The 27,923-nt window shown below is 39.7% G+C and overlaps 4 protein-coding genes across 4 annotated transcripts; 1 reads left to right on the top strand and 3 right to left on the bottom strand.

Moving 5' to 3' along the window:
* Positions 1 to 99: 99 nt before the first annotated feature.
* Positions 100 to 4,449, bottom strand: LOC103451521 (protein POLLEN DEFECTIVE IN GUIDANCE 1-like). Its single transcript, XM_008390926.4, has 11 exons — positions 3,604 to 4,449; positions 3,376 to 3,527; positions 3,179 to 3,282; positions 2,872 to 2,960; positions 2,646 to 2,719; positions 2,284 to 2,434; positions 2,030 to 2,197; positions 1,372 to 1,469; positions 1,145 to 1,267; positions 954 to 1,022; positions 100 to 702 (listed from the first exon to the last, which is right to left on the bottom strand). The coding sequence occupies exons 1-11, from the start codon at positions 4,208 to 4,210 to the stop codon at positions 496 to 498; spliced, it is 1,842 nt and encodes a 613-aa protein (XP_008389148.2). The 5' UTR covers positions 4,211 to 4,449; the 3' UTR covers positions 100 to 495.
* Positions 4,450 to 7,383: 2,934 nt separating this feature from the next.
* LOC114820624 (probable clathrin assembly protein At4g32285) lies at positions 7,384 to 9,036 on the top strand. The gene has a single exon (XM_029091632.2). It carries the CDS (start codon positions 7,402 to 7,404, stop codon positions 8,905 to 8,907), a length of 1,506 nt encoding a protein of 501 aa, XP_028947465.1. The 5' UTR covers positions 7,384 to 7,401; the 3' UTR covers positions 8,908 to 9,036.
* An 8,705-nt stretch (positions 9,037 to 17,741) lies between these two features.
* On the bottom strand, positions 17,742 to 19,460 carry LOC103414211 (U-box domain-containing protein 21-like). Its single transcript, XM_008352615.4, has one exon. The coding sequence runs from the start codon at positions 19,216 to 19,218 to the stop codon at positions 17,887 to 17,889; it is 1,332 nt and encodes a 443-aa protein (XP_008350837.2). The 5' UTR covers positions 19,219 to 19,460; the 3' UTR covers positions 17,742 to 17,886.
* A 3,233-nt stretch (positions 19,461 to 22,693) lies between these two features.
* On the bottom strand, positions 22,694 to 26,569 carry LOC103451520 (receptor protein kinase TMK1). Its single transcript, XM_008390925.4, has 2 exons — positions 24,007 to 26,569; positions 22,694 to 23,440 (listed from the first exon to the last, which is right to left on the bottom strand). The coding sequence occupies exons 1-2, from the start codon at positions 26,288 to 26,290 to the stop codon at positions 22,902 to 22,904; spliced, it is 2,823 nt and encodes a 940-aa protein (XP_008389147.2). The 5' UTR covers positions 26,291 to 26,569; the 3' UTR covers positions 22,694 to 22,901.
* Positions 26,570 to 27,923: the final 1,354 nt, after the last annotated feature.

Raw genomic sequence — 27,923 nt, 5'->3', positions numbered from 1 at the left:
GGTGTCGGGACATAATAATCTTTCCAAGGGTTGGTTAAGATGTAAGTGTGATGGTAAGGCCCGTCCATAGGTCTTCAAAAATAATGATTACGATTATGATAGGTCAAAAATTCGATATGCTCCATAAAAGTATGCTTGACAGAAGAATTGAAATGTTCCGAAATAGCGGAGATTATTGTTGGTTTCACGACATCTTCTTACATTAGAGAATTGGAAATCTTGTCGAATTACCTTTGTTATACACAGTCCCGTCCCAAAGCAGCAGGTAAACCTTCGTTTTGTAACAAAATTGGATGGTAATAACCAGGCATAACTAGACTACAGAGGCTACGTGATGTTCTAGCCGAACCCCATCTTCGTTTGCAGCCCTCGGATGGTCTAATGCGCAGAATTCCACAGGAACCCCGATCTTCAACTTGTTCGTTGGGGTCCCTCGAGCGGAATTGACAGAATAATACTGATATGTGAAAAGCAAATGACTTCCCTTCTTTACGATCAATCATAATGAAGATGGTGTTTCCTCCTTTTGCACCTATTGACGTACCAACTGGCATGTTTCTGGAGGCCCATGCCTATCAACACCTTCAGGCTTGTCAGCATCACATACGTCATCGCGAAAAGGACGAGAGTCCAAAATAGTTTCCACGGAAGGGGACTGTAAGGAAGGTGAGCAGCATATACGGGAGTAAGCACTCGGATGACCTACAAAAAAGATGACAACACTGTTCAGGATTATCTCATAATCATCGATATTGATAAACATTATTCGCATTCAAAATTGAACATTCCATTTTCAACACAGCTCAAATCTCATATCAGAACCCTAATTCTTGTAGCCGGGCAATAAGCGAACTTTTCTACGCATGAATTTTTTCTTGTCTCTACCATAAAAAGTGGGGATGACTTTAAACCGTGAAAATCAACGTCAAGATAGGTAATAACGGGTGGCTTACCACACAAGCTGGTGCCAGAGGAATGAACGTAAGATTTTTCTTTGAACCCTCTGATTGTATATTTAAAGTCTGACGAGAAGAAAACAGAGGGTCAGATTTCTATATAACCATCTAAATATACTAACATCCCATAACAACTGACCTACACTCATTTGAAAAAAAGTCACCCGCAACTTTGGAGAAAAGAATACCTGCTTGCATAGGTCTTCAAGAAACTCCGAGTAAGCAATAGGCTTAATGTCATTGAACTTAGCAATGAATGAGTGCTTTACGATATCAATAATCATCTCACAGACGTATACTATGAGAGCGTTCTGCAGTAAACAGATGTAAAAACAGTGATCAAAATGTTTGCTGTGCAACAAAACTTTTTCTTTTATAAAGAACAGTTTCTCGTCAAATGTTAAGGTCAACTTACAGAAAGGAAACTTTCGAACCAGGGACCTTCAGCCTCAAGAATGTTTTGAGCTAAAACAAATAAGACGAATGCTGAAATGTGGAATCTCTCTACTGAATCTGGTTGCAAGAAACCAAAAATAAAACAAAATTTCAGATCAAATGAAAAGATTAAGCCCAAGAGAAACTAGATAACAAATATGACATTAAGATTTATGCCTGCATCTTTTTTCTGTAATCATCACACAATATCGGCAACAGACCTATTTGTTCTGTGCGACAAACCATAAGCAACTGAGGTAAAAGCTTCCAAGATTTTGTCTAGTCTATGCAATAGAATAGGTCTGTGACAAATTGACTACATATAACCAAAATGTTGCATTTTTTATACCCACAATATGATCTATATTTTGTTAGTTGAATATGGATACGGTGTAGCAAATGTTAAACAGCCTTACTATACTATCAGTGTATTAGAAGGAATGCATCAAAAAACAGCAATGTCAGAGAAGGTGGTGTCAGAGAAGGTGGTAATTTTATTTTCAGCCAGGCAACTTAAAACGTTTTCAGCGGGTAAGACTAAAAGTTTGTGTTTTCGTAAACTATTGAAAATGCAAAAATGCAACAGAAAACAGGAATGTCATCCATATAGATCGTAAAATAACAGAAAGACAACTCACCGAAGTATACCAGACTATGAATGTTGTCCTTGCTATATCGCTTAAACACATTGCTTTTTATCTCAGAAAAATTATTGGACACCAGCAAAGCCCACAAGGCATTATTGTGAGCAACTATGCAGGTTGACAAAGTAATCGCCTGAGCTAATAAGATAAATGCATGAATAAGTACATATGGTTAAGGAACTCTGTAAGTTATGCAGGAAAAGTGGGGTGAAAAAATCTTTGAAGAAAATGATCTTTCCAAAGGATATTTGTAGCAGCCACAGCTAAAGCTTGGTCGCAAATGAATCTCCAAACCCAGAATCTCATGTTTTCTGGTGGACAACTTGCAAGTCCATCTGCTGAGTTAAATAGAGTTTGCAATACATCTGGGTTAAAACTTTGGCATAGTTTATCAAATATCTGCAAAGTACAAAGAAAGCAATTTAGACACTGCTGACAACAACTATGGTTCTAAGATATATATATATATATATTACAGTGATATTGTGTTTCGCCTCAGCCTTTTTGCCTTTCAGAAAGATGAACTACATTTATGTTCTGAAGAGGAAATTGAACAACATAAATGCAACAAGTGTCAAAACTAAAATCATATGATCAATAACATAATTACCTCCAACACGTTGTACACCACATATAATTTGATTGTTCCTTGACCACGGATCATGTGGTATATTAAGCTGATATCTGACGGAAGCAAATAAATAGTACAATCAGTACACTACATCCAACTCTTGCTCTAATCAATGGACCCAGTCATCAGGCTATAAAATTATCCACAAACTGGTTGAATAAGACATTACCATATGAAGGAATAACTCCATCATCTTCTTACTCACCTGTTTGCTCCAAGAGAGTGACTCCGCAAGCCATTATAGTAAAACAACCAAAATCACACAGCTCTGCTGCAGATGGCCTCTTAAACTGCCTGCCGCAGGTATGGTTAGGTGACATTGTAAATATCTTCGCAGTCATTACGATTTAACAAAATTCACACAAAAACAAAAGCAGCATGATAACAGAAATTACACTACACTGGTACAAACTTCAAAGCACCCGAATGACTCAGCCGGTATGAATGAAAGAACCAAACTTCACGAAATTAGGAGACAAACCCAGAAGGGGCAAGTGAAGAGAAAATCTAACCTTGACTGTATGGTCCTCCAAATAGTCATCAAAATTCTTGTTGGCATGATAGTCAACAGTGACAGAAACGAATCAAAACACACAAAAAAGCCAACATCTATAAGCTGCAGCAAAAATGGTCACAGCTAAGACACAGTTTTACTTCTATACACATTTTCTCAAGGAACAATACATCATAGCTGCAGCTAAAAGATTACCAATTCACATCGCCATGGCAAGCGAAATATCGTGTCGTAAACTCTCTCTCGTTCCTTCTCATTGCCAAGGGTGGTTGTGCTCCGCAACGCATTGCCATTCGACATCTCTTCCATGAAGTATTGCACTGGCGACTTGTCCACTGAAAACAAATCTGAGAGAAGAAGAAAAATTCAAAATTTTAGCCATTGAAAACAAAAACTGCACAAGAGAAGCAAAAGGACCCCCACGATTTGGATCTTCGGCCATGAGCCGCTTCCAATCCAATGACTCAGCGGTCTGCAATTTCGGGATCACGTTCCCACTGAGCTCGCTCCTCTGCTTACTCGCCAAACCCCCCTCCGCCGCACTCTCCTCCTTGGCCTGGCTTTCAATGCGAGACGACGCCGTTTCCGTCTCTTCCACAACTCCCCCGCCGCTACCAATGACAGTCCTCTGCCTCAACTCGGCGGTCCCGTGCAAACCCTGGAACTCGGGATCGACGACCTCCGTCGTGACGGGCAACAGCACGGTCTGGACGCTGTAATTGAATTCCAATCCGTTGCCGTGAATATCACCGGTTTCTCTGTTTGTGGTTTCGGAAATGACATCGAAGGAGTTGGAAACAACGCCGTAGATGGCAGTGGGGCTTTCGGGTATGGAGGCGTGGGCGGTGGCAGGTGTCTTCTTCTTCTTCTTGCGTTTTCTCCGGGCGAACTTGGAGTTGGTGGCTTGATCGGATTGAACGGGATCTGAGTTGGATCGGTGGAAGATTGCGTGATCATGTTGGTCGTCGAGGGAACTGTTTCTGCTCAGAATCTCGAAGGACAGATTTCGACCGTTGGATCTCAACGCCATGAGAGAGTGAGAGAGAGAAGAAGACAGTGTCTGGATTTAGGCATGAGGAATTAGGAGGCGCTGCGCTGCTGTGGGCTCTGCCATGTAAATTCTGCAACCTGCCTGCCCCGCTGGTTCTTGGCTGTTCGTACAATGTGATTGCGTCTGGCGTCTTGTGACCCAATATTTACTACATTCGATCATAAATGTTTTATTTTCGATGAATAAGAATAGTACTAAATCGTATTATTATTCGACATAAAACATTCTACGCTTAACAAATATTATTTAATTATTACGTTGTTTTTTTTTAAATGACAAATGAATTGACAATGATGATAGCCAAATGGTGATAAGAGAGGCATGTGGCGTTTTATCATAATAGCATAAAACAATAATATTTTTACATTCTAATGTGAGTTTAATCTTCAATGATTCTCTTTTTCTAACGACTACTTATTACGCTACTACAAAATTTGGTGATAATAGAGTATTTATCCTAAATTAAAAGATCACAAGTTAATTAGTTCATTAAACAAGGGTAGCTTTATGAGAAGATACACATAAAACAGTGATGCAAAAATAGTAGCGTCACAAGTACAACACGTATTGACATGACAAAAAATAATAATATTATATATTCTGTTGCGAGTTCAATTGTCAGTGATTCCCTTCTCCTAACAACTTATTATCGCTCTACTAAAAAAAATTGGTGATAACATAGTATTTACCCTAAATTAAAAGATCACAAGTTAATTAGTTCATCAAGCAAAGGTAGCTTTACAATTATTTGAAAGTACATGAAGTGATATACATCAAATGGTGACGCAAAAATAGTGGTGCCTCAAATAAAACACGTATTGATATGTAACTTAACTCTTTCACATAACGCCGTGTGTATAATTTAAAACATTTTTGCCTAGTTGGCTTTTTTATTTTTTCATTTGCCTAGTCGACTTGGGTCCTTATAGTTTAGTTTTGTATTGGGCTTCTGCACAGCCACATATGTTTTTGTGGGTAGGTGCTGCACATCCATTACTACTCGCCCTGTTCATGAAAACAACTTTAAAACTGTGGGATATGAGCATCAAATTTTTCTCTTTTTTTTTTTTTTTTGTTGTTGTAAAAGTTCAGTCTACCAAGTGGTTCGATTTTTTAAACATATTTTACTGTTTGATGTTTTAACGTTGATTTTCAATATTCGTTTCTCGAAATGTCGAAGAAAAATTGCATCTTTATTCATGATCATTTGTTCTGTTTTTTTTTTTGTTTACCAACATATTTCTGTCCCCATTAGCCCTAGATGCAATGTCATAACGTTGGATATAAAAAAAAAAAATTCCAGGCTCATTTTTCTTTACCTTCAACTTTTTTTATGCTTAATGGAAGAGAAAATATAGTGCAATTTCCATGTTACCGTTAGTAAAACCTCATGTATGCGTGCTCGTACCCTTAGGAGATGGTGGTCATGGAAGTCGAAACTCACATGTCGAATCAACTAGCCTCGAAAATTAATGGCGTTGAAGCACCCGACTTATAACTGGTCGTCGGCGTATTGGCACTCAAGACGCATTCCTTTCTTGGACTAGTTGAGACGTGTTTTTCGTTGGGCAGTGCTGAGTTTAGCTAATGTGACAACGTATGAGTGGTAATCGACAGCAGGCTTTGTACTTTGGCATCGTACTGTCGACTCGTACCCCGCTTCAATGATGCATTAAGATTTGTTTTGTGCGCGCGATGGGTTTCTGTTTTGGCTACCTATTGTAACGGAATATTGCCTCCAACCCAAAATTTCCTCCTGTTTGCAACAAATTGTCCCCCTTTTTTAAAGAGAAAAGTTTTTCCCACCTTGCCATTTTTTAAGAAAAGCAACGTCGCTATGAACACTTAGCTACCACAAGTCATCTCTGTTGTAACTTTTTTGACACCTCTAGTTTTAAATTCCAAAGGTCTAATGGATCGATAGGTCACGCTTTAATGGTTTGGCCACACTTTCATGGTTTGTATTCGTACTGTACATCAAAAGCGTAGCATGCACGCAGTCGACCCTCTCGGGCGCAAAATCGTGAAGGACACTTCAGATTGACTGAATAACTGAATGACGGAGAGAATTACGGAGACCTGACTTTGAAAGTCTTGCCTTTGTGCAGAAGCACAAGCATTTTGTCAATTGCCTCAGCTATTGCGTTGCCTTTTTCTCATGGTAAATTTGACTGCATACGGCGAGTTATAGACTATTAAATAGGGCTCGCATTTTCTTACAAACACGACCCATTAATAAACAAGATCTTTATCGGGTCACCTGTTAAGAATCGTAAAGATACCGAAGTTGATACAACATGACATATTAATGTAACTGATATGACACGAACATGACAAACACGACCCGTTTACTAGGCCTGCCATTAAACACCAACTCCATCCAACAAGCTACACAAAGTAGAACGGATTAAGTCCTCAATCCTTTCGAAATTCAAGTAATCTTGAGTCTTGATGGCTAATCCAACGTCTCCTCGTGAACCTAGGCAAATCCGGTCGTTTCCTTCAAAAGAAATACGTATCCAACTTGGAAAACAAAACACAAAATACTCTCTAAATTTTTAAGGAAGAAGATTTATACATGGCCAGTTAAGCCAGCCTTCATATCTTACATTGTTTTAGCCCTTCTAGGCCTCACATTTCATCAGATATTTTACATTTGTTTGAAAACCTGTAGACATAAATCGTATCGATGCGAGAATAAACGGGTTAACTGTAAACATGCTTCAGAGATGATATTTAATCATTAATTAACATTGTTAACTCTGGCTTACACGTCTAAGACCAACGGAAAAATACAAGTTCCTAACTGTGAATGATGTCTGAGTTCTCTTTCGAAGAATTTTTCGCAGTTAACTAATCGAACGAAGATGAAATTAAGAAACTTATTTTGTTGTTATCTCATTCATTCGCCGCCTGTGGATTGGCATTAGCTAGCAGCTGGCCTCCTTTAAGAAGCTGACTAAACAAGTTTAATTAATTTCCGTATAAACTTCGTAGTTTCAGCGTCGATCGAACCAAAGATAACATCGTCATTGTATACACAGAAACAGGAAAGCAACTTCTGTAACAAACTTTGACTTCATCCCGCTATATTAATATTGCCCTACTTTCTTTCTCTTCCTTGAGTTCAAACACGAAAAACCCTCCTCCTCTGGTTTTCCTCTCTCGACATGCAGCGGCGACTTCGGCAAGTTTTCAGTGCTCTAAGAGAGCACAGCTCCGTGAGCTATGCCAAGATTGCCACGGTTGGAGGGTTTTGCAATGTCGAACTCATCATTATAAAAGCAACGGCTCCTGATGACTTGCCGTTGCCCGAAAGGTACGTTCAGGAGCTCTTGAAAATCTTCTCCATCTCCCCATCTTCGTTGAGAGATTTTTCACTCAGCTTCAATCGCCGCTTTGTCAAGACTCGCTGCTGGCGGGTTGCGCTCAAGTGTCTAATTCTCCTCCACCGCCTACTCCGTTCGGTGCCTGAAGACAGCAACTTCCGTTCTGAGCTCCTTTGGACGCGATCCAACGGTTTGATGTCTCTCAATCAGTGTCACTTCCGCGATGATTCTTCCTCCGCTTCTAAAGATTACACAGCCTTTATTAGATCATACGCTTGCCTCCTCGACGAAGCACTTCATTGCTTTTGGTTGGATAGCAAGCCAGCGTATGACCAGCAAGATCAACAACAATACGAAGAATATCAATATCGCGAACAAGACGAAGAGTACAAAGAAGAAGGAGAAGAAGAAGAGCCGCAACTCGAGAGCTTATCGAATAGAATGACGGAAGTAGGCCGAATGCTTGAAGTGTTGCCGCACCTGCAAACCCTCATTGACCTTGTCATGGACTGCCGTCCCACAGGACCAGCAGCCAAAGCCTTCCTCGTCCAACTCGCTATGAAACACATCATAAGAGAAAGCTTCATGTGCTACACAATCTTCCGCCGTGAAATCGTCACGGTTCTGGACAGTTTGTTACAAATGCCATACAGTAGTTGCATCTCGGCTTTCGGCATTTACAAAAAGGCAGCCGTCCAAGCAAACCAACTCTCTGAATTCTACGAGTGGTGTAAAGCCATGGGATTCTACGGAGGGTACGAGTATCCCTTTATTGATCAAATCCCACACATACAAATTCATGCTCTCGAGAAATTCCTCAATGGTATGTGGCAGTTGACGGAGTCCTCATCGACACCAACTTCGCCAACTTCTTCGGCATCAGTGCCGTCATCTTTTGTGCAGTTTTCAAGTTCCACCACTTTGACAGAGGACGATATTGGTGACAGAGTATTTCTGTCACAAAAGGATCATATCCTTGTTAGTACAAAATGGGAGAAGCCGTTGATTCGGTTCGAGAGAGAAAGTTACGACGAGGAGAAGCTGTTAATTCAGTTGGACGAGGAGAAGCCGTTGATTCAGTTCGAAATAGAAGTTTTCGACAAGGAGAAGCCGTTAATTCAGTTTGACGAAGAAAAGCCGTTGATTGATTTCGAAGATGATATCGACAACGAGAGCTGGGAGAGCCTGCTTGAAGCTTCCATTAACAAGTCTCCAGCTGCTCAAACTCAACAAAACATTTCATGGCAGATGCAAATATACAACCCCAATGCTCTAAATCCATTCCATCAACCAGTCATCAGGCCAAATTACCATGGGGACTATAACGTTTGGTGTGCTCAAATTTAGCTGTATAAAAACCTCACCACGTGAAATATGGAATAAATTAGCCCTTCAACTTTCAAGGCTTCAACTTAGAAAAAGAAAAAGAAATCTGTAGGAATTACGTACATTGAATATTTATTTGATTTTTTTATATTGGCCCTCATTTTTTTTGTGTGATTTAGCACGCTTGTACCTTATAATGGTTTTACTTCCTAATTATAATCCATTGGAAAATTCTTTGGGATGTTCGAATCAAGCATGGACTTCCTGCTTCTAATATATACGGTGGTTGGACACCTTTAGTAGAATACAAAATATTGCAAACCATGCTCAATACTTGTCTATCCTTTTGTCTACGAATACATTTATCTCGAGAGAGAAGAGAAGTGAGGATATCGAAGATGAATTAGTCTAACGCCCGCACCGATCAGGCAACGATCTTGAATCTTGCACTTGCTCTTTCTTTGAAGCTTCCCGAAGGTGGCAAACAAGATGTAAACGACCATGCTGATATTCCCAAACGGATTTCACGTTGTCCGCTTATGGTATTGTTTGGACCCGATTTTACACCATCGACCCAAGCGATCGAGGCCGTTGGGTAAGCATGGTTCTTAATCGTCGGATAAAAAGTTAAGATAATTTGCTATTGTTAAGAGATAATATTATGGTTCTTAATCATAATAATTATCTTTTAATCAATTATCTTAATTCTCTTATTGTTTAGGCCCAAAATAACAGTTTGGGCCGAGGGAGGAGTCACTTTCGGCCCGGGAAGCTGTACGGCGAGAGGGTCATGGGGCGTTCAGCTCATGGGCTTCCAAGCCTAGGTCGGTTAAATCAGAGTGCAAGTCGAGTCCTAATACAATAGGGACCCTCGACGAGATCAGTAAAACTAGAAGGCGAATCCGGCTCAGTTAAGGACTAGATTCGTAGTCCTAGCAGAGATAGGACTGATCGAGGTAATGTTAATCCGGAGAGGGAAACCTAGTTCGAATAGGATTGGAATTCGGGCTCGGTGTTCTGCTACTATAAATACAAGACGTTCAGCAATGGAAGAGCACCCACAAAATCAATACAAAATTGCCCTGCGCAAACTCTCACAACTTGAGATCTTTTTCTTTTCCTTTTTCGCTGACACATCTTCCGTTGGCATCAACAGCACTGTGGAAGCAACCGGTGATATCTTAAGTCGGCATAGATAGCTCTGTCACCGTAGAGTCGGTCGGTCTCGCAGTATCTTCCGTTGGCATCAACAGCACTGCGGCGAGAACGGTCGATTACCTATCCAAGTCTCGGTCGAGAAGGGTTTTCGAATCCTTGTTGGTCGAGGTCATCTCATTAGCCTTCTCGGCGAGGTGAGGTGTCACAGTTATTACATTCGGCACATTGCAAGCCGAATTCGGTTCGTGAACTTTGTAAGAAATAGCAGCCTTGTCTTCAGGCTCGAGAACCCAAGAGGCCGAGACGTGTTCCTTTCTCGGCCGCAATCGCAAGACGCAGAAGTCAGTAGCGCGACCCAACGCAGCATCATCAAATTTACTCCTCGGCCGAGCCTCGGCCGACGAGTTGGCACGCCCGCAATCACCGAAGGACGTAGTTAGCTTAGAATATACTTGGCCTGCGCGCCACGTAGGTTTTGTAATTTCTAGGGTCAACATTTTGGCACGCCCGGTGGGACCCAGTGCTAATACTACGAAGTTCATATGATATATCAAGATTCCAATCTGGCTCAACGTAGCCGATTGTACGAGCTCCTGGAGGAATTGAAAAAACATAATGAGGAATGTAAAAAATCTTTGGAAGCAGAAAAAGTTCTTCGTGGCCATAGAGAGATGCAAAAGTCATTCGCTTGCATGTTGAAAATAAAAGCTCCTGTTACCCTGCAAGGGCAATGGGTAAATGAAGACAGGGCTCGATTTAATGTCTGGCTAGATGAAGAAAACTTTCTTTATGTTTCTGATTACAGATCAATTCCATTTGAAAAATGGTTAGGCCCAAAGACCGGGGGGCAATTTTTCGCTTCGGCCGTAATCAGACATCGGCCTAAGAAAATTGTTAATTTGGCCGAAGAAAAAAGGCCACCTATTTTTTCGGTCGAGACTGAAAGTGTGGTAGGCCTAGAAGAAAAAGTTAAAGTTTCTGAGCCACAAATCGGCTCAAAAAATGATTCACCAGAAAAGTGCTCCAATGACGAACAAGGCCTAGACATTGGTCTAGCCCAAGAAACCACGCCAATTGATATGATTATTGGCGATAAGGCCGATATAGAGAAATTCCATTCGGCCAAGTTATTTGGGTTAAAAGCCAAAATTAACAACGTAATTATGCCTGAGGGGCATAATAATTGTCTAACATATTCGGCGGCCGAAAATGAAAAATATTTCGCCAAGTAAAAAATATTTGGAGAAAATTCTTTATTCGGCCTGGGGCGAAATCAATTTCAAAATTTTGTTATTACAAGATCTCGTTTTGGAATAAAGCATTGTTGGCCTCCTCCTGAATATGGTTCGGCCACTTTTATTTCCATTTAGAAAAAAAAATATTTTCTTAATCATCTGGCTACTTAAGCCGATGCATAAGAAATAAGGGGGGCAACAACAGTGCAGCAATCCAAGTATGTATCTATCAGTTGGCCGAGAAGTACCTACTTTAAAAGAAGGGGTCGGCCGAGTCTTGGCTTCTGTCTCGGCCTCGACCATTTGAAAAAGTTGCGTGCATATATATATATCACATCAAAAAAAAAAAAAAAAAAAAGATGGATATTTGATAAGATATAGGCTTCAGCCTATGGATATGTACCACGTTTTGTCAGAATGTGTGTCGGCAACAGGTCATATAATGGGTGGTTTATATTATTCCACCGAGTAGGCCTACGTTGAAAAAAAAAAAAAAAAAAATATATATATATATATATATATATATGCCAATTTTTGCCGAGCTCGGCAAGCATGGGCTGGTGCTCGACACAGGTTGGTCGTTGTGGCTTGGTGTTCATCTTTTCTTCCAAACCCACCATCCCCATTTCGACCGTGTTTTGGTAACACAATAATGGCATGCCGAGTTGTGTTCGTGCTCGGTGAGCAAATATTACGTGCATGCTCGGTGGAGTATGACATTTATAGGGTGGAGTCTGGAACATTAACTTCAAAGAGATTAGGATTCTTGTGCTGCAGACTTGTTGAGGAATCAAATCATTTTTGGCTTCAAGTGGACCTTGGATTCCATGAAGCTACTTAATGGTGGTTTGCTGGGATGTAGTCGACATTAGCACTGCTTTGGTGTAAGCATGATGGCCTTCAGGATGTGAGCGCAGAAGCCCGTTTATTTCTCAACCACTTGGCTGCTGCATGCATGGTAATATATCTCATTCCAAATTGTTAACAGCCGAGGGAGTCAAGGTGATATGCATGCTGATAAAAATCAGGAAAAGAGTGTCAACATGACGACTCGGTCTAAATGGTGATTACGTAACTAATATTCGGCTCAAGGAATTTTGTATGGCATCAAGGTATTTGGACAGCAAGACTTTGCATTGGCGTCCTGCCCATGGCGTTTTTAAGGATATTAAGGACGTAAATTTTATTTGGCCGAAGTTTGTTTGTCGAGCTCGGTGAAATATATTCTTCGGTCTTGTGTTTTTCGACCAAGAAATTTGAGAAAACAGGCCGTCAAAGTAATTTAAAAATTCTTCGGCCCAAGTGAAAAGTTAGCAGGAATTGCTTGGTATGGCTTCGGTGATAAACGTCTTCGGGGAAGTTGGAATCGTTTTGGCTTGGTGTTTCTCGGCTCGACTTTCTTTTGAATGGAGTGGATAGCCGAATACAATGTCAAGCGGTTCAGAGCCAGGCACAAATGATTAATTTCCTTGACTATTCGGCTTACGGACCAAAGCTCAAGGAAACTGGGGGGCAGTGTTTGGACCCGATTTTACACCATCGACCCAAGCGATCGAGGCCGTTGGGTAAGCATGGTTCTTAATCGTCGGATAAAAAGTTAAGATAATTTGATATTGTTAAGAGATAATATTATGGTTCTTAATCATAATAATTATCTTTTAATCAATTATCTTAATTCTCTTATTGTTTAGGCCCAAAATAACAGTTTGGGCCGAGGGAGGAGTCACTTTCGGCCCGGGAAGCTGTACGGCGAGAGGGTCATGGGGCGTTCAGCTCATGGGCTTCCAAGCCTAGGTCGGTTAAATCAGAGTGCAAGTCGAGTCCTAATACAATAGGGACCCTCGACGAGATCAGTAAAACTAGAAGGCGAATCCGGCTCAGTTAAGGACTAGATTCGTAGTCCTAGCAGAGATAGGACTGATCGAGGTAATGTTAATCCGGAAAGGGAAACCTAGTTCGAATAGGATTGGAATTCGGGCTCGGTGTTCTGCTACTATAAATACAAGACGTTCAGCAATGGAAGAGCACCCACAAAATCAATACAAAATTGCCCTGCGCAAACTCTCACAACTTGAGATCTTTTTCTTTTCCTTTTTCGCTGACACATCTTCCGTTGGCATCAACAGCACTGTGGAAGCAACCGGTGATATCTTAAGTCGGCATAGATAGCTCTGTCACCGTAGAGTCGGTCGGTCTCGCAGTATCTTCCGTTGGCATCAACAGCACTGCGGCGAGAACGGTCGATTACCTATCCAAGTCTCGGTCGAGAAGGATTTTCGAATCCTTGTTGGTCGAGGTCATCTCATTAGCCTTCTCGGCGAGGTGAGGTGTCACAGTTATTACATTCGGCACATTGCAAGCCGAATTCGGTTCGTGAACTTTGTAAGAAATAGCAGCCTTGTCTTCAGGCTCGAGAACCCAAAAGGCCGAGACGTGTTCCTTTCTCGGCCGCAATCGCAAGACGCAGAAGTCAGTAGCGCGACCCAACGCAGCATCATCAAATTTACTCCTCGGCCGAACCTCGGCCGACGAGTTGGCACGCCCGCAATCACCGAAGGACGTAGTTAGCTTAGAATATACTTGGCCTGCGCGCCACGTAGGTTTTGTAATTTCTAGGGTCAACAGGTATCCAATGTAATTCCTACCATTTATTCCTAGCTAGTAGGTAAAAGAGAAACATTGAGTCTGAGAAACTCGTAGCTTTTAAATTTTTTACAAAAGTCACTAAAATTCAACTAAATATTACCATGCTTTCATTGCCGAAACCACTCATTCCCAATGCATTTGAAATGCCATGACCACTCCGTCTTCGTCTTCATTGTCGTCCGATTTTGTTTCTGACAAAAAAGCGTAGAGCTAATTATGGAAAATCAAGTATTCAATCTCAAAGCCCAAATACCTCTCTCAAATGGTGGTTATTGTTCTCTACAGCTCCAAATAAATTTGCCCACTTTCAGAAGGTTTCATACAAACTACAAATAAATAATACTAACACTGCCCAACTATTTCAAATAAATATTTACTTGGCTTATGATTATTGAACACAAGAAAACGAAGAATCTTGTAAATGGGAATTTCAATTTTTATCCATTTCATTAGATGGCCTTTTGTATCAGAACAAGGGTACTGTTTTTATGATTTTGTTAGACAGCATATTGGTAGTGATGATTGGGTTTTGAAGATATTTAACAGACAATCTATTGCAGTGAACTTGGACGAGGCAATATAGCATTGGAGAGTTTTGTCGCGTAGGAGCTGATTGCATAAGAACAAGATTTCATTGTAGAACCATATGGAAACATCGAAAATTCAAGACCGTCATTTACATCTCACTCCATGATTTTCTTCAATTTTGATATGTTATATGTTGGACCCTAGTAAACAAATACGATGAGTTACTAAAATATAAGAACTTCCACCAAAGCTCATCCTAGGGCATGCATGGTGAATTAAACTTGCACATACTTGTCCTAATAGAGAGTTTACTTGGTGAAAACTTAGATCCACCACTACTATGTTAGAATGCAACCCGTTTGATATGTTAAGGACTTCCTAACCAGGAAATGGATTCCTAACCATCCCATTTTATTGACCCTATGTTTTGTTTTTTAAGGCACCTATTATTATGCTAACATTCAGTTTGCTCCAATACCTCAAAATAAATAAGACGATCCATCTCGATATTCAAGTAAGTGTTCAAACAAATTTTGATAATTTTCAAATGGGCTAAACTGAAAGCTTGCAACCTAGCTAAGCTTATAATCCGGCCGACACTAATAAGTTTTATTGAAGATTGTTGAGGTGCAGAAAATGGCTCGGGAACGAGTTGGAGGGCAGGAATAATAAAGTTGTCATTGTTATGCATGCCCAGGTGTGTTTCATACTAAGTGTGTTTTTGGGAGGTTTTTGGTCCCAATTACTTGGATTTGGATCCTCTCTTGATCTTAGGAGGCTGAGACTTGCACGTACTTCTGATCAAAATCCAACGGCCCGTGTGCTTTACTCAGGAGGCTCAATCTCCTAAGCTCAGGAGAGGATCCAAGAAAAAATTGTGCTTTGATCTAGTCGTTATTGTGTTTTATTCCCAAGAAAAAAAAACATGACTATACATACATATACAATGTACGACTACATATACGTACGATGTATGACTATATACATACGGTGTACTCTTGAAACAAAAACCCTAATTCTCTCATTTCAACACAAAACACAAAAGCAATGATCAATCATAATATATTTTGAACCAACAACAAAATCTAGACCTTACTTCGGTTTCTCACTGGGAGATTCATCTATGTTTAATAGATAATACTAGGGAGACTAAAATTTTAAACTAAATGATGTCACTAATAGGAAATAACCATGTTAGTCAACACTTAAGTAATAATTCAATCATCAACAATCATATCATTTAATTTAAAAAATTGGTCTCCATTATCCATGTTTTATAAAATAATGGGCCATTTAAGTGTCTAGAAGAGAAATTAAGGAGATATAGCCTAATCCGTCTCTTCCGTCTCTTAAAAATAAAAAAATAAATAAAAATTTAAGACGGTCGTTTTGCTCTAGAAAGTCTTCTATTTTGTAGCTATTGTTCAACGGCGTGGTTTGATGAGAATCTAAACTTTATCCGTATTCAAGATTGCAGAAAAAGTTTATAAGAAAACCCAGATAGTCACCCTTTCTCTAATTTTCAATGAAAAGAAAAAATTCCAAGCCTGCAAAATGATAAGTAAGGAAATTAACCTAGATAGTCACCCTTCTCAAATATTTAAAGGTAACCACCAAAAAAATTGAAAGTTGCATACTTAGACTTTAAAAAAAAATTACTAATATTAAGGGATGAGAAAGTTGGAAACTATTACAATAATTTAGATGAAGAGACACAGATGTAGAAATCCAACACATTATCCACAAGAATATTAGACTACATGCAGTTGCATACTTAGACAGCCAAGTTGCTAGAGTATTGTGCACCCTCTTTTGCCTAAGTCTGTCTTATAATTTAGATTAATTTAATATAAATTTATCGCTTTTGTAAACAACAAAATCAAGAGTACAAAATTGGAAGCAGCTTGATGTGAACAATTAACCAACTGAATACTATACATACATAATTGCTTTTGGAGAGTAACTTTAGTACGTTCTAAACCAATTTTACGCAACCTTAAGGGTAGAAATCCAACACATTATCCACAAGATTATTAGACTACATGCAGTTGCATACTTAGACAGCCAAGTTGCTAGAGTATTGTGCACCCTCTTTTGCCTAAGTCTGTCTTATAATTTAGATTAATTTAATGTAAATTTATCGCTTTTGTAAACAACAAAATTAAGGGTACAAAATTGGAAGCAGCTTGATGTGAACAATTAACCAACTGAATACTATACATACATAATTGCTTTTGGAGAGCAACTTTAGTACGTTTTCTAAACCAATTTTACGCAACCTTTAAGATTAGGCAGCCACATTAAAAATGTGCGCATGTGAGACATAGTTTGGTTAAAAGAAGAGATAGGGGTTGTGTTTTGGTTGTTTTTGTCTTTTCCAATTTCTTTTGTTTAGTTTCTAAAGATGAGTCAATTCGGGCTCCTGGGAACTTGCGGACCCATTAACTCTGAGTTGATCTGTAGCTACTATGCGTGTGTGCAATCGTTTTCTATATTTCCAGTCACAAATGACAATCACGATTATTGAATCTACCTTTTATACTCCAAGTATATGTAAAAGCCGGGAACGCGCAGCGCAAACGAACGTGAGTTGCTAGACCAAATTCCCTGCTGGCCATCGGAAATCAAGTGGTAAAGCCATGATCCCCTTACTGGTATTTGTAACATTCGAGTTACCATCCACCTTAAAAAGTCGAATTTAAGTTTTCCTTCAAGATAATTCTCTGAATTCATTCATCGAGAGATTGGTTCATTAATCAAACTAACTTATATATGTGTATATCTAATGGTTGTATAAAGTACTTTTCCTACTTTACCGATCATATGATAGTCACCTTTATTAGAGATGTGGTCAGTAAATATAGTACAAATAACATTATTCTTTATTAAACACTCAAATTAATCAACTCAATAAAACATACACACGTAAAAAAACAAGTACCAATTGAAGAGAAATGTTAAGGGAACTCTCTCAAAAGTGGGACTCTCCATTGGCTCTCTGTCACCTTACAATTTAACTTCAATTCTCGTGCCAACATTATAAAACATACGTAATGCTACACTTACAATCTATTTGTCTCATCTCTCTAATAAATGTAAGGCTTGCCAACGCATGTGAATCTCATCTCTGTTAGAGAGATGGTACAAGTAGATGATAAGAATAACATGTTTGAAAACATAGAGCAAAAAACATTAGAGGGCAGCGAGTCCATGAAAAATCCTACTTTTAAAAGAGTCCCCTTACCATAACTACATAGTCAAGAGGCCAATATAGTGATAAGCACTGAATTTCTGAAAAGCATTTAGTATGTATAGTATTTGTATTTTGTACAACATTGATGAACTGTGAAAATATTGAAAAGGGTCAATCAATAACCGTGGCTTTCTTTCATCCTAATTAACAACTATAAAAGTTCTGAACATTGATGAATAATCAAAAGGGCCTCTTAAGCTGCTTAAAATCCATAGAATCAATACACTCCAACCTCTCCCTATGAATGTTCAATGCCTTTAACAAGTCCGTGGCCTTGTCTTTGGTCCTCTCCGCACAACCAACTTGCAAAAGTAGCAAGAGCTTCTGAAACGCACCCACTTGAAGGGCCTCCACGAGCACACCTCCGTCTTCCCTAGTCTCGTTCTTGCAAAGCTTCCAAAGAATAGACACGGAAAACTCCGTGGCCAAATCCGAAACCCTAAGTATCTTCTTCACCACAACCGGCATGGTCAAGGCATGAAGGTAGGCCTTTTCCCTGCCTTGCTTGCTTCCGCAAAGTCCGTCTAGCACTCCCAACGCCTTCTCGCAAATGCTTCTTTCGGCATCTACAAGAATGTCCGAAAGCAGCGACACCAATCCCATCTCTACAAATCTCTCTTTGATTTGCTCTTTCGAAAGAGAGGAGGATGATGAGTTGACCATTCGATACATGATGACCAAGGAAGCTTTTGTAGAAGTAGGGCAAACTGGTTCTTTGATCAGCTTCACTAGCGCCTCCAGAGCTCCTTCGATCTCTGCCAAAGCATCGGTCTTCTGATGATCATGATCAGATGAGACAGCGGTCTCTTTGAGCACCAACGATGCGTTTCGTCTTTGTGACAAATCTCCACTCTCCAAAAACCACACCATGCAACACAACGAAGCAGGCGATCCGAGGTACAAGTTAGCCTCCTTGTCAAGCGGGAAAACCAAAGTCAAAGCAGACAAAATCTCCTCCAAAACGGCAACGTTTTGATGGTGTTGAGAACTTGAAAATGCATTAAACGCACCCGCTAGAACGCTCCCCGTGCCACTAGCCACAATGCAACGCTTGTTACGCTCGCTTTCTTTCGCCAACGCATTGATCTTCGCCACCAAAACTTGGCAATCATCCTTGTTCTGATGATGACTCGATGTCGTAATCTTTGATAAAATCTCGGTCACCTGAACCGAACTGATCGGAATGCGAGGGGTGGGAATGCGCTCGATTCCAAAAGACTTTTTCTCAACGCACCAACCCTGTATCATCTTGCGGATGGTGTGATTAGGAATTGGATCGAAGCTTGTGAGGACTTGGTTTGTTATCGGGCACTTGAAGTTGCCGGCTTCAATCCACGTCTCTATGCTCTGACGGTCGTACGTGATCCCGGTGGACAGCGTGACCGGATCCTTCATCAACTCGAGTGAAATTGGGCACCGGAAGTGGTTTGGTATGGTCAGCTCCATGTCGCCGGCCTCACCCTCCTTGGCAGCACGGCGGCCGGCTCTCAGCCTTCTCCATGACAAGGTCATGACAACTGAATTAATGAACTGTGTCTATCTGAGATATATCAACGTTGGAATGGTATAATAGGTGGATCGACTAGTACTATGATATATATGTATTGTTGTTGGGTTGGAAATTTGTAAGGATGGATGCTTGTTTTTGTGTTTTGTGTTGAATGAGAGAAATGGAGTTGGACCGTTTGGGGTGTGTGTGTGTGTGTGTGTGTATAAGTAGTTGTTGTTTTTTGTATGTTTAAAATATGGACGCGGTTCAAGTTGGAAACTTAGGAAAAGGATTATAAATGAGGGATAATTAATGGGTTTTGAATATTTGACCGTTGAACGTTTGAAATGGTAAGAGACGAACAGGAAGTGGTACACCGTCAAAGGAGGAGGTGTAGGGCAATATTTGGGAAAAAATCAAAGGTTTGACGCCACGCCGGTCAACTGGTCGGTGGATTGACCGACTCGGATTGTATCGTATTTGTTAAACCTTGGACCAGATCAGCATGTGAGATGAATGGGTTTAAAACTTTAAATTAATTCATTAACTAATGAGATTGGTCTTTTCTTAATGTGTTTGATTAGTTTGGCCATTGGGCTAATATATACGCGCATCAAACACGAACTCGGTCTCAAGCTGGTGATTCTTTATCGGAGTGGCGAAAAATATTCATGGTTATGCATTATGGTACAGATTCGATCTTTACCGATTTCATTCTCCCGTAACTTGTAATTATGTTTATGCATTATGGTGAATGTTAAACATACAGCGTACTGTTCGAGACTATGGCTATCTGCCATGAGTGCCAACAAAACCCTAGAAAAAAGGAAAGTAATAAACTACTTGTTAGAGAGAGAGAGAGAGAGAGAGAGAGAGAGAGAGAGAGAGAGAGAAGCAGAAAAGCTTCGTATTACTGTGATTGTGAGAATCCAAAAACATTTAAAGTGCTTTCTGCAAGAAGCACATCATTTTTAGAGAAAATAGTTTTTTATTCCAAAAGCATTTAAAGTGCTTTTTGCAAAAAACATCAGTTATGTGCTTCTTCCAGGAAGCACTTTAAATGTTTTTCCATGATTTACTTACATCTTTACTAAAGATTGGTTTTAAAAACATTTCATTCATTTTAAAATCACATCTAAACGAGCTCTTATATTATTAAGATGGAAAATAAAAGCCTCATGACTTTCGACACAAAACCAACACTCTAACTCGTGCGTTTCATTTTTTTATTTTATTGTGTCACGCATAATATTTATGACAAATGCATTATTACTGTAACGTTTTCATTTAATGATACAAATTTTTATTTACAAGATGAATCATTCACACATGATATCACGATAGAAACATACTAATTGTGTTTGACAATTTCTTGTAAGACTCGTTAACTAAACACAAAATGACACAAAAGATTTCGACATCAACTAGTTAACGATTTAGGTCTTTACTCGTCGCTCATTAACAAGTTGAGTCATTATTGGATGGCCGTTAAAACCCCAATAAGATGATGTTTATCAGATATAGACATTAGCCATTGCAATTTCTTACATAACTTGTTAACTTGACACTAAACTACCCGCCCCACTCAACGAATCGGGTCATTATTAGATCACAAGTTAAAAACTTGTTAAGAAAGTGAGTTTACATGACACGACCCGTTAAGATAACAATCATGATATAAATCAACATGAGTACAAAAAATATGAACCGTTTATCATACCTAATACCAAGAGAGAGGATCCTCACGCGGATCCTCTTTGTAAGGATCTCGGGGATCTTCCAATTACAACCGTTCATCATACATCATGCGCCCATTTTTTGTCAAGTATTGTTTATATTCAACTTTAAATAAAAAAATTTACAATGATTTATGATCGCCGGATCCTCTTTATGAGGATCCCGGGGATCTTCCAATCACATCCGTTCATCGTACATCATGCGGTCAGTTTTCTTCAGGTATTGTTTATATTCAACTTTAAATAAAATAAATTTATAATAATTTATGACCCGTACAATGTACAATAACCGAATATAATTTAAGGATCTTCGGGATCCTCACAAAAAAAAAATCCGACGAGGATACTCACTCTACCTTGTAAATTATTATCAAGCATAAAATATGTTTTTCAACTAAAATTAAAAAAAAATGGACTAAAACGTCAACGTTGCAGACCTGACAAATACGGCACATAAAGAATTGGACTAAACAGAACGGCGAGTGATTTGGGGATAAAGTCAAGACATGCAGGATGTGGCCCCCCTCAACTCTCTGTTGGAGTTGGAGAATATTATAATTTATAACTAGAAAAACAAAACAACATTGTAGCTAGCAAACCGCGTAAGATTCTCACTCTTCCGAATCCCTTCTGCTTCTCTCCTCTTCTCTTAGATTTTTCTTTTTGTGTTTTTTTCTTTATAAAAAAAATTAATATAAAATATTAACGTAACTTAGTCATAATACGTAAATTAGACTAGTTTACAGGTTTTCTTGGTTCTGAGTTCATAGAGGGACGGGTGGACGATAATTGCACCAAGTAGAGGGAAGGGGTCGGTTGCACGGTCCACAATCCTTATGTGTATTTTGTCTCGCCCAATCCTGTATGACATTGACCAAACCGAAAACAACTTTGGGCAAACTTTTAAACTAGGTTCACAGAGAGGGACAAAATCTTGGATCACATCAAAGGCTTAGGCAGCCATTTTCATTAAGCTCTCAGACTAATTAAACTATCTTAACATAATAAAATTGTTTGTACCATACTTGATCAATTCGGAAACTACTGAGCACCGGTCAACGTTATACCGTCAAGGACCCAGAAGAGTTTCCCTCAAACCAGGAGGCCAATCACAGCGCGACACGTGTCGACATCAGAAGCCAATCATAGCGCGACACGTGTCAACATTAGAAGCCAATCACAACACGACACGTGTCAATATCAGAATGAAACTAAAGAATCTCTTCTATAAATAAAGATCATTCTCTCACAATATTTCCTAATGTCATTTGTACTAAATCATTCACTAGTACTCACTAAAGGAGAGCTTGAACCTATGTACTTGTGTAAACCCTTCACAATTAATGAAAACTCATATACTCCGTGGACGTAGCCAATCTAGGTGAACCACGTACATCTTATGTTTGCTTCCATGTCCTTATCCATTTACTTACTTATCAATACTAGTGACCGGAGCAATCTAGCAAAGGTTACAAACTTAACACTTTCTGTTGTACCAAAGTCCTCGCTGATTTTGTGCATCAACAAAAGTAAACGAAAAATGCATCCCCTGTTCACATCAGGATAATAAGGCCTGGTTTGATACTGAGGTGATTCTGAAAAAAACTGGTATAAAAAAAAGCTAGGAGTTGTTTTTGTGTTTGGTAAACATTCAGCTTCAGCTTTTTTTCACAATTTTTGGTGGAAAAAAAGCCAAAAACAAGAAACTGCAAAACCCAGCTTTGAAAAACTAGTTTTTTTTCACATCTATTTTACATAAAAGTTTACCAAACATTATAATACTACTTTTTTTTTTTCAAAAGCATTTTTACAAAAAAGTTTACCAAACACTTTATTTTACAGCTGCTTATTCTCACATCATAGCAGAAGCAGCTTTTTTTCAAAGCATATCAATACCAAAGCCAACCCTAAGTACAGTAACTACAAGCCATTTGAACATTCAATGTAGCTCTGAACTTCTTTCTCTACCTTTACCTCCCATCCGATGATGTAAACGATTCTGCAAATCCAGATGGCCGTGTAGGTATGCTGGTTTGGGTGTTATCCCCGCTGGGAAACAATGATGAGGAAGACGAAGAATCATCAAGGTTGCTATTGCCCTCACAAGCCCGCCACTTCTTCAGTGCTTGTGGTAAGGTCATTTCGAGGTCAATTCCATGCATATCATCAGAATCTTCGAGTTCAGATGGTTTCCATTGCTCAACAAGCGACGAAAGCACATTGACTGCATGACCCATGTCAGGCCTCTGGTAGGGCTCCCTTGCACTGCAATGCCCAGCAAGCTCAGCGACAGTGCTAATACTAGAAAGAGTTTCCTCATTGAGATCAATGGTTGGATCAATGACCTTCCGGAGTGCATCCTTGTTAACGAGCATTCTACGGAACCATGTAACAAGGTGCAACCTCTCCTCTGCTTGGCTTTCATCAATTGCTTTTCTACCCGTGATCAACTCCATTAATATCACTCCAAAGCTATACACGTCAACCTTGAGTGTCATCCGCCCAGTTGCTGATACATTACAAAATTGTGGTTTTAGTGCCTCGAATTTTTATTAATCGAAAGATTGTAAGCATAAATAAGTACTGCAAACCATATGAATTCAGTCAACATGTTCGAGACAACAAATGCTAGGCACAGACAGAAGCCATTTCGCTCTTTTCTATCTTCTTTGCATTCCTTGATTTTGAAAATTATGCAAGCCAGAATATCCATGGAAATTCAAAGAATTGGAACATAGGATTTTAGTGCGTAAATGCTGCGGTTAATCTAATTCAGTCCTACATGTGTTGACTAGCATATGAAAGTCTCATACTGTCAATGCAACATAATGCAAGTCCCAACTTGATGCCATCATATTTTCACGATAAAGAATATCATGTTCACAGTTCGGTCCCTGTCACTGATTATTCCAGTGGTTTGCACAAAGAACAATCAGTGAGAGATAATCTAATAGTTATCGTAGTTCATTGAACAATGGCATTTACTGGAATATATAATCATACATTATAAAGCAAACACCTTTCGCACTTCTAAAATGGAATTTGAAAAGAAGAGTGCGTATAGAAATATTTTACCTGCATACTCAGGAGCCAAATAGCCAAAAGTTCCGGCTAGTCTCGTCTCAATTGAGGCTTTCCCTTCTGGAGCAAGACGAACCAGTCCAAAGTCTGAAACTTTAGCCCGCATATCATCTCCGAGTAAAATGTTCGAAGGTTTAAGATCCCTGTGAATGAAAGTCTGGTTGGCTAAACCGTGGAGATACTCAACCCCTCTTGCAACATCCAAGGCAATGGTCAGCCTTCTAGTCCATTCAAGTGGCTTCAGACCTTCCTCTATCCAGTTGAACAAGTATCTACTAAGAGTCCCTTGAGGCATGTATTCATAAACAAGAAGCCTCTCGTTTCCTTCCAAACAATAGCCAAGAAGTCCAACCAAGTGGCGGTGTCGGACCTTAGTCAGAACTGCAATCTCAGACTTGAACTCATTTAGACCTTTCTCCGCCACCACTCCAGATTCCATCCTCTTCACTGCAATCTTTGTCCCATCATGCAACTCCCCTTTGTACACAGTTCCAAACCCACCTTTTCCTAATACATTATTTTCACTGAAATTATTGGTCACATTTCTCAAAACTTGGATTGAAATGACCATACTTTCCGCCTCAACCACATGAATGTCATTAGGTCCACTACTTGCCGGACTCTTATAGGACTCATTTCCACCGCAATTAACCCCAGGGCTAGCAACCGAGATCTTGACTGCATTTTGATCTCCAGAATGACAAGGATGAATAACCAACGCGTTTGGACTTTGCACTCTGCCAGAATGCTTTCTCTTAAGTAGACAAAAAGCAACAAACCCAACTACAACCAATCCACCAACACTGCCGATGACAGCCCCAACAACCACCCCAGTCCTAGATTTTTTACCTCCGCCTGAGTGTGAGCCAGGCGGTGAATTAGGAGGCGTCGCTGGCGAAGGGGGACCATCCTTAACAATACGAGGGTTCCCACCTGTTTTCACTTGCACAGTATCATTAAACTTGGGTACTTGACCGTCAAGTTGATTGTTACTAACATCTATCTCTTGAAGGTTGGGCAGTTGTGTAAGTTCCTTTGGTATAGTACCCGTGAGATTATTATTGTCAAGTCTCAATGTTTGCAAGAAGGTAATCAGAGAATAATTTGTAGAGATCGTACCCCTCAGACCCAGGCTCCGAAAGATGACAACGGTGATGTTTCCTCCATGACACACAATTCCCTTCCAGTTATTACAAGGATCATTCCCTTTCCAACTCTCTGCAAAAACAGTAGGATAACCCATGTCTTTGACGACCGAAAGCAATATATTGACACGAGTGTCACAATCAACACCCGGCTTATCACTGCAAAACCTATTTTGCGATGTCATATCCACCTGAACCCCATCGCCAAACTTCGGCATTGGCCCTTGAAGCATATTGTTGGTCAAATTAACAACAGTAAGGGATTTAAGATTCAACAACGACGCCGGAACAACTCCGGTAAGCCTGTTATCCCTCAAACTCAGAGTGGTCAAGGTACCTAATGTCGACAGGTCCGGTATAGGACCGGTGAAAAAATTACCATGTAACCAAACTTCACGCAGAGAAGTCATGTTCTGTAACACATCAATAGTACCATTAAGCCTATTGGTGCCCTGTTGGCCGTTCAACCAGAGGGACTGAATACTCGAACTCGAAAAACTAGCAGGCAATTCGCCTTCAAGGTAATTGAAAGCCAAATGCAGTTCAGTCAAACCTGGGAAATTGGAACCGGTGAAGATATCGGGGATTCTTCCGGTGATGTTGGTCTCGGTTGCGGAGAATTCCCTCAGCGCGGTGGCGTCTTTAAGAGTGTCCGGAATCTGCCACGCTGCGAAGGGGTTGTGGTCGATGTTGATGCTGTCAAGAGAGGTGAGTCCGGAGAAGAAATCGGAAGGGAAGGACGAGAAGTTGTTGTCGTGGGCGAGGAGGACCTGAAGCGGTTGCAGCCCGGAGAGGCTCGGAAAAGGTCCGGTGAGTTGGTTGTTCTGAACCTCGAGTTGCTGCAAATTTGAAAGCTTTTGAATTTCCGGCGGAAGCGTGCCGGTGAGTTTCTGATTACCCAATTGGATTTTGAAAACCTTGCCGTCCTTGGTGCAACTGACTTGTCCCCAGTTGCAGTAATCGGTGCCGGACCACCCGAGACTGTTGGGGCCGATGCTTTTGCTGAGTGCTTCCATGGCCGCTCCGTCGTCGCCGCCGCCGGACTGGGAGTGTACTGATGGTGGGTACAGTGAAACGAACAAAAGTAGCAGAACAGGGAAACAGCCCCAGAAACCCAGATGGGGGTCCTTCATCTTTTCCGGGAAAGTCAGCCAGAAAGTGTACAAAAAATGAAAAAGGCAGAGACTTCAACAGAGAAAGAAACGCAGAACAATGCAGGACAAATGGGCGGAGAATCTGAGAGTTGGGCGGAAAATAGGAAGAAGAAAAAGGTGAACGTTTTGGGGGGTTTAACTTTAATTGGTGGGAAGTGGGAGTGGAGCAATTTGATTTACGTGGGAATTTCTCTCTCTCTCTCTCTGTTTTCAATTTAAAAAATTAAAGGGAATAAATGGAAAAGGAAAGAGAAGCATTGGCGTATTGCCTGTTTGGAGTTCTCGTATAGTGGACAATCGATATGAGCTTTGCTGTCTTCCATCTCACTATTTGTTTGGTATTATTCCATCTCAATTTTCTGACTCGGAGAATAACTTATACGACACGAGTACATTATTCTTATCTCATTTTGTGCTAATATACAATGTTATGTGTTAGTTTTTAAGTTTGTGATATTGTATGACTGACACAAATCAAATGACGGTGTATTGTGTTATGTAAACTACGATTTCGTGTAGGTATGGTGAGTTGGTTGGGTAGTGTCAATATCCCTTTTCGTCAATGTTCAATTCTGCTTCTTGTGAATTTAAATAGTTTAGGATATTGTGTTATTCAGAAATAAGATCATAATTTGTGATCAAGAGTTTTGTTATTTGGACATGCAATGCTTGCATAATCTCTTATACAATTAGGTTCGTAGAACAATAATATGTAAATAATGTGGTCAATTTTGTATTTCTAAAAAATATTATAAATAATATAAATAAATAAAAAAAGGAAAGGAAAATAGAAAACGCGGTTAGGATTATAATCTATTACCCATTTATGTTTTATATGATTAATGAGGCAAATGTTGGGTGTAAGACTTTTTCTAATTAGAATTAAATCCTAGTGGATTTGTTAATTGGCAAATACGCCGTGTGAATGATATCAAAGTAAAATAAGGATGATTTGGATTTTTGAGTAAATAATTATGTGAATTTTTTGACTTTTTCTATCTGTAATCTGTGTATTTGTGTACCGAGTACCGGGCAACCATTTTACGAGACATCAGCATTAATCGGGGACTGAAATTTCTAATTACCTTAATTAATTTCCTTAATGCTGAACAAGTTTCTTAATAATTATTTTTAAGGGAATTTTAATGAAAAACTTTTGGTACAGTTTATTTTAACGAAAACCCATATTTTTACACTAAAAAGTCAATTCTAGTACTATTTATTTTACATTTTATTTTGTCCTTATCATTAAAACTCAAAATTTTCAAATTATTTTTATTAGTTTTCTTTGTTTTTAATTCGTGAAGGGCCAACTCTTTGACGACCCAAAGATTAAAATAAGAAGGTCCATGGGGCCCAAATCTCCATACGATCTTTTGCTTGGTCTCCATTGGCCACTACTGACAGATGGTGGATTTTATTTTTAATTTCCCCCTTCAAATTATTTTTACTATTTTTTGCACAAAGATTCTAACTTCCAAATTTCAAGCGCTAGAAGAAAAATAATATAGCAATACGCAGCAAATTCATTTGTTCAATATTATTCGTCCATATTTGATTCAAAATCCATCAATTTTGGTAAATCATGTAACATTATAGCTAATTTGTAGAT

Source organism: Malus domestica, chromosome 13, assembly GCF_042453785.1.
Source record: "Malus domestica chromosome 13, GDT2T_hap1".
Taxonomy (NCBI): Eukaryota; Viridiplantae; Streptophyta; class Magnoliopsida; order Rosales; family Rosaceae; genus Malus; species Malus domestica.
Note: the sequence above shows the minus strand (reverse complement) of the source record. Positions and strands in the feature narration are given on the sequence as shown.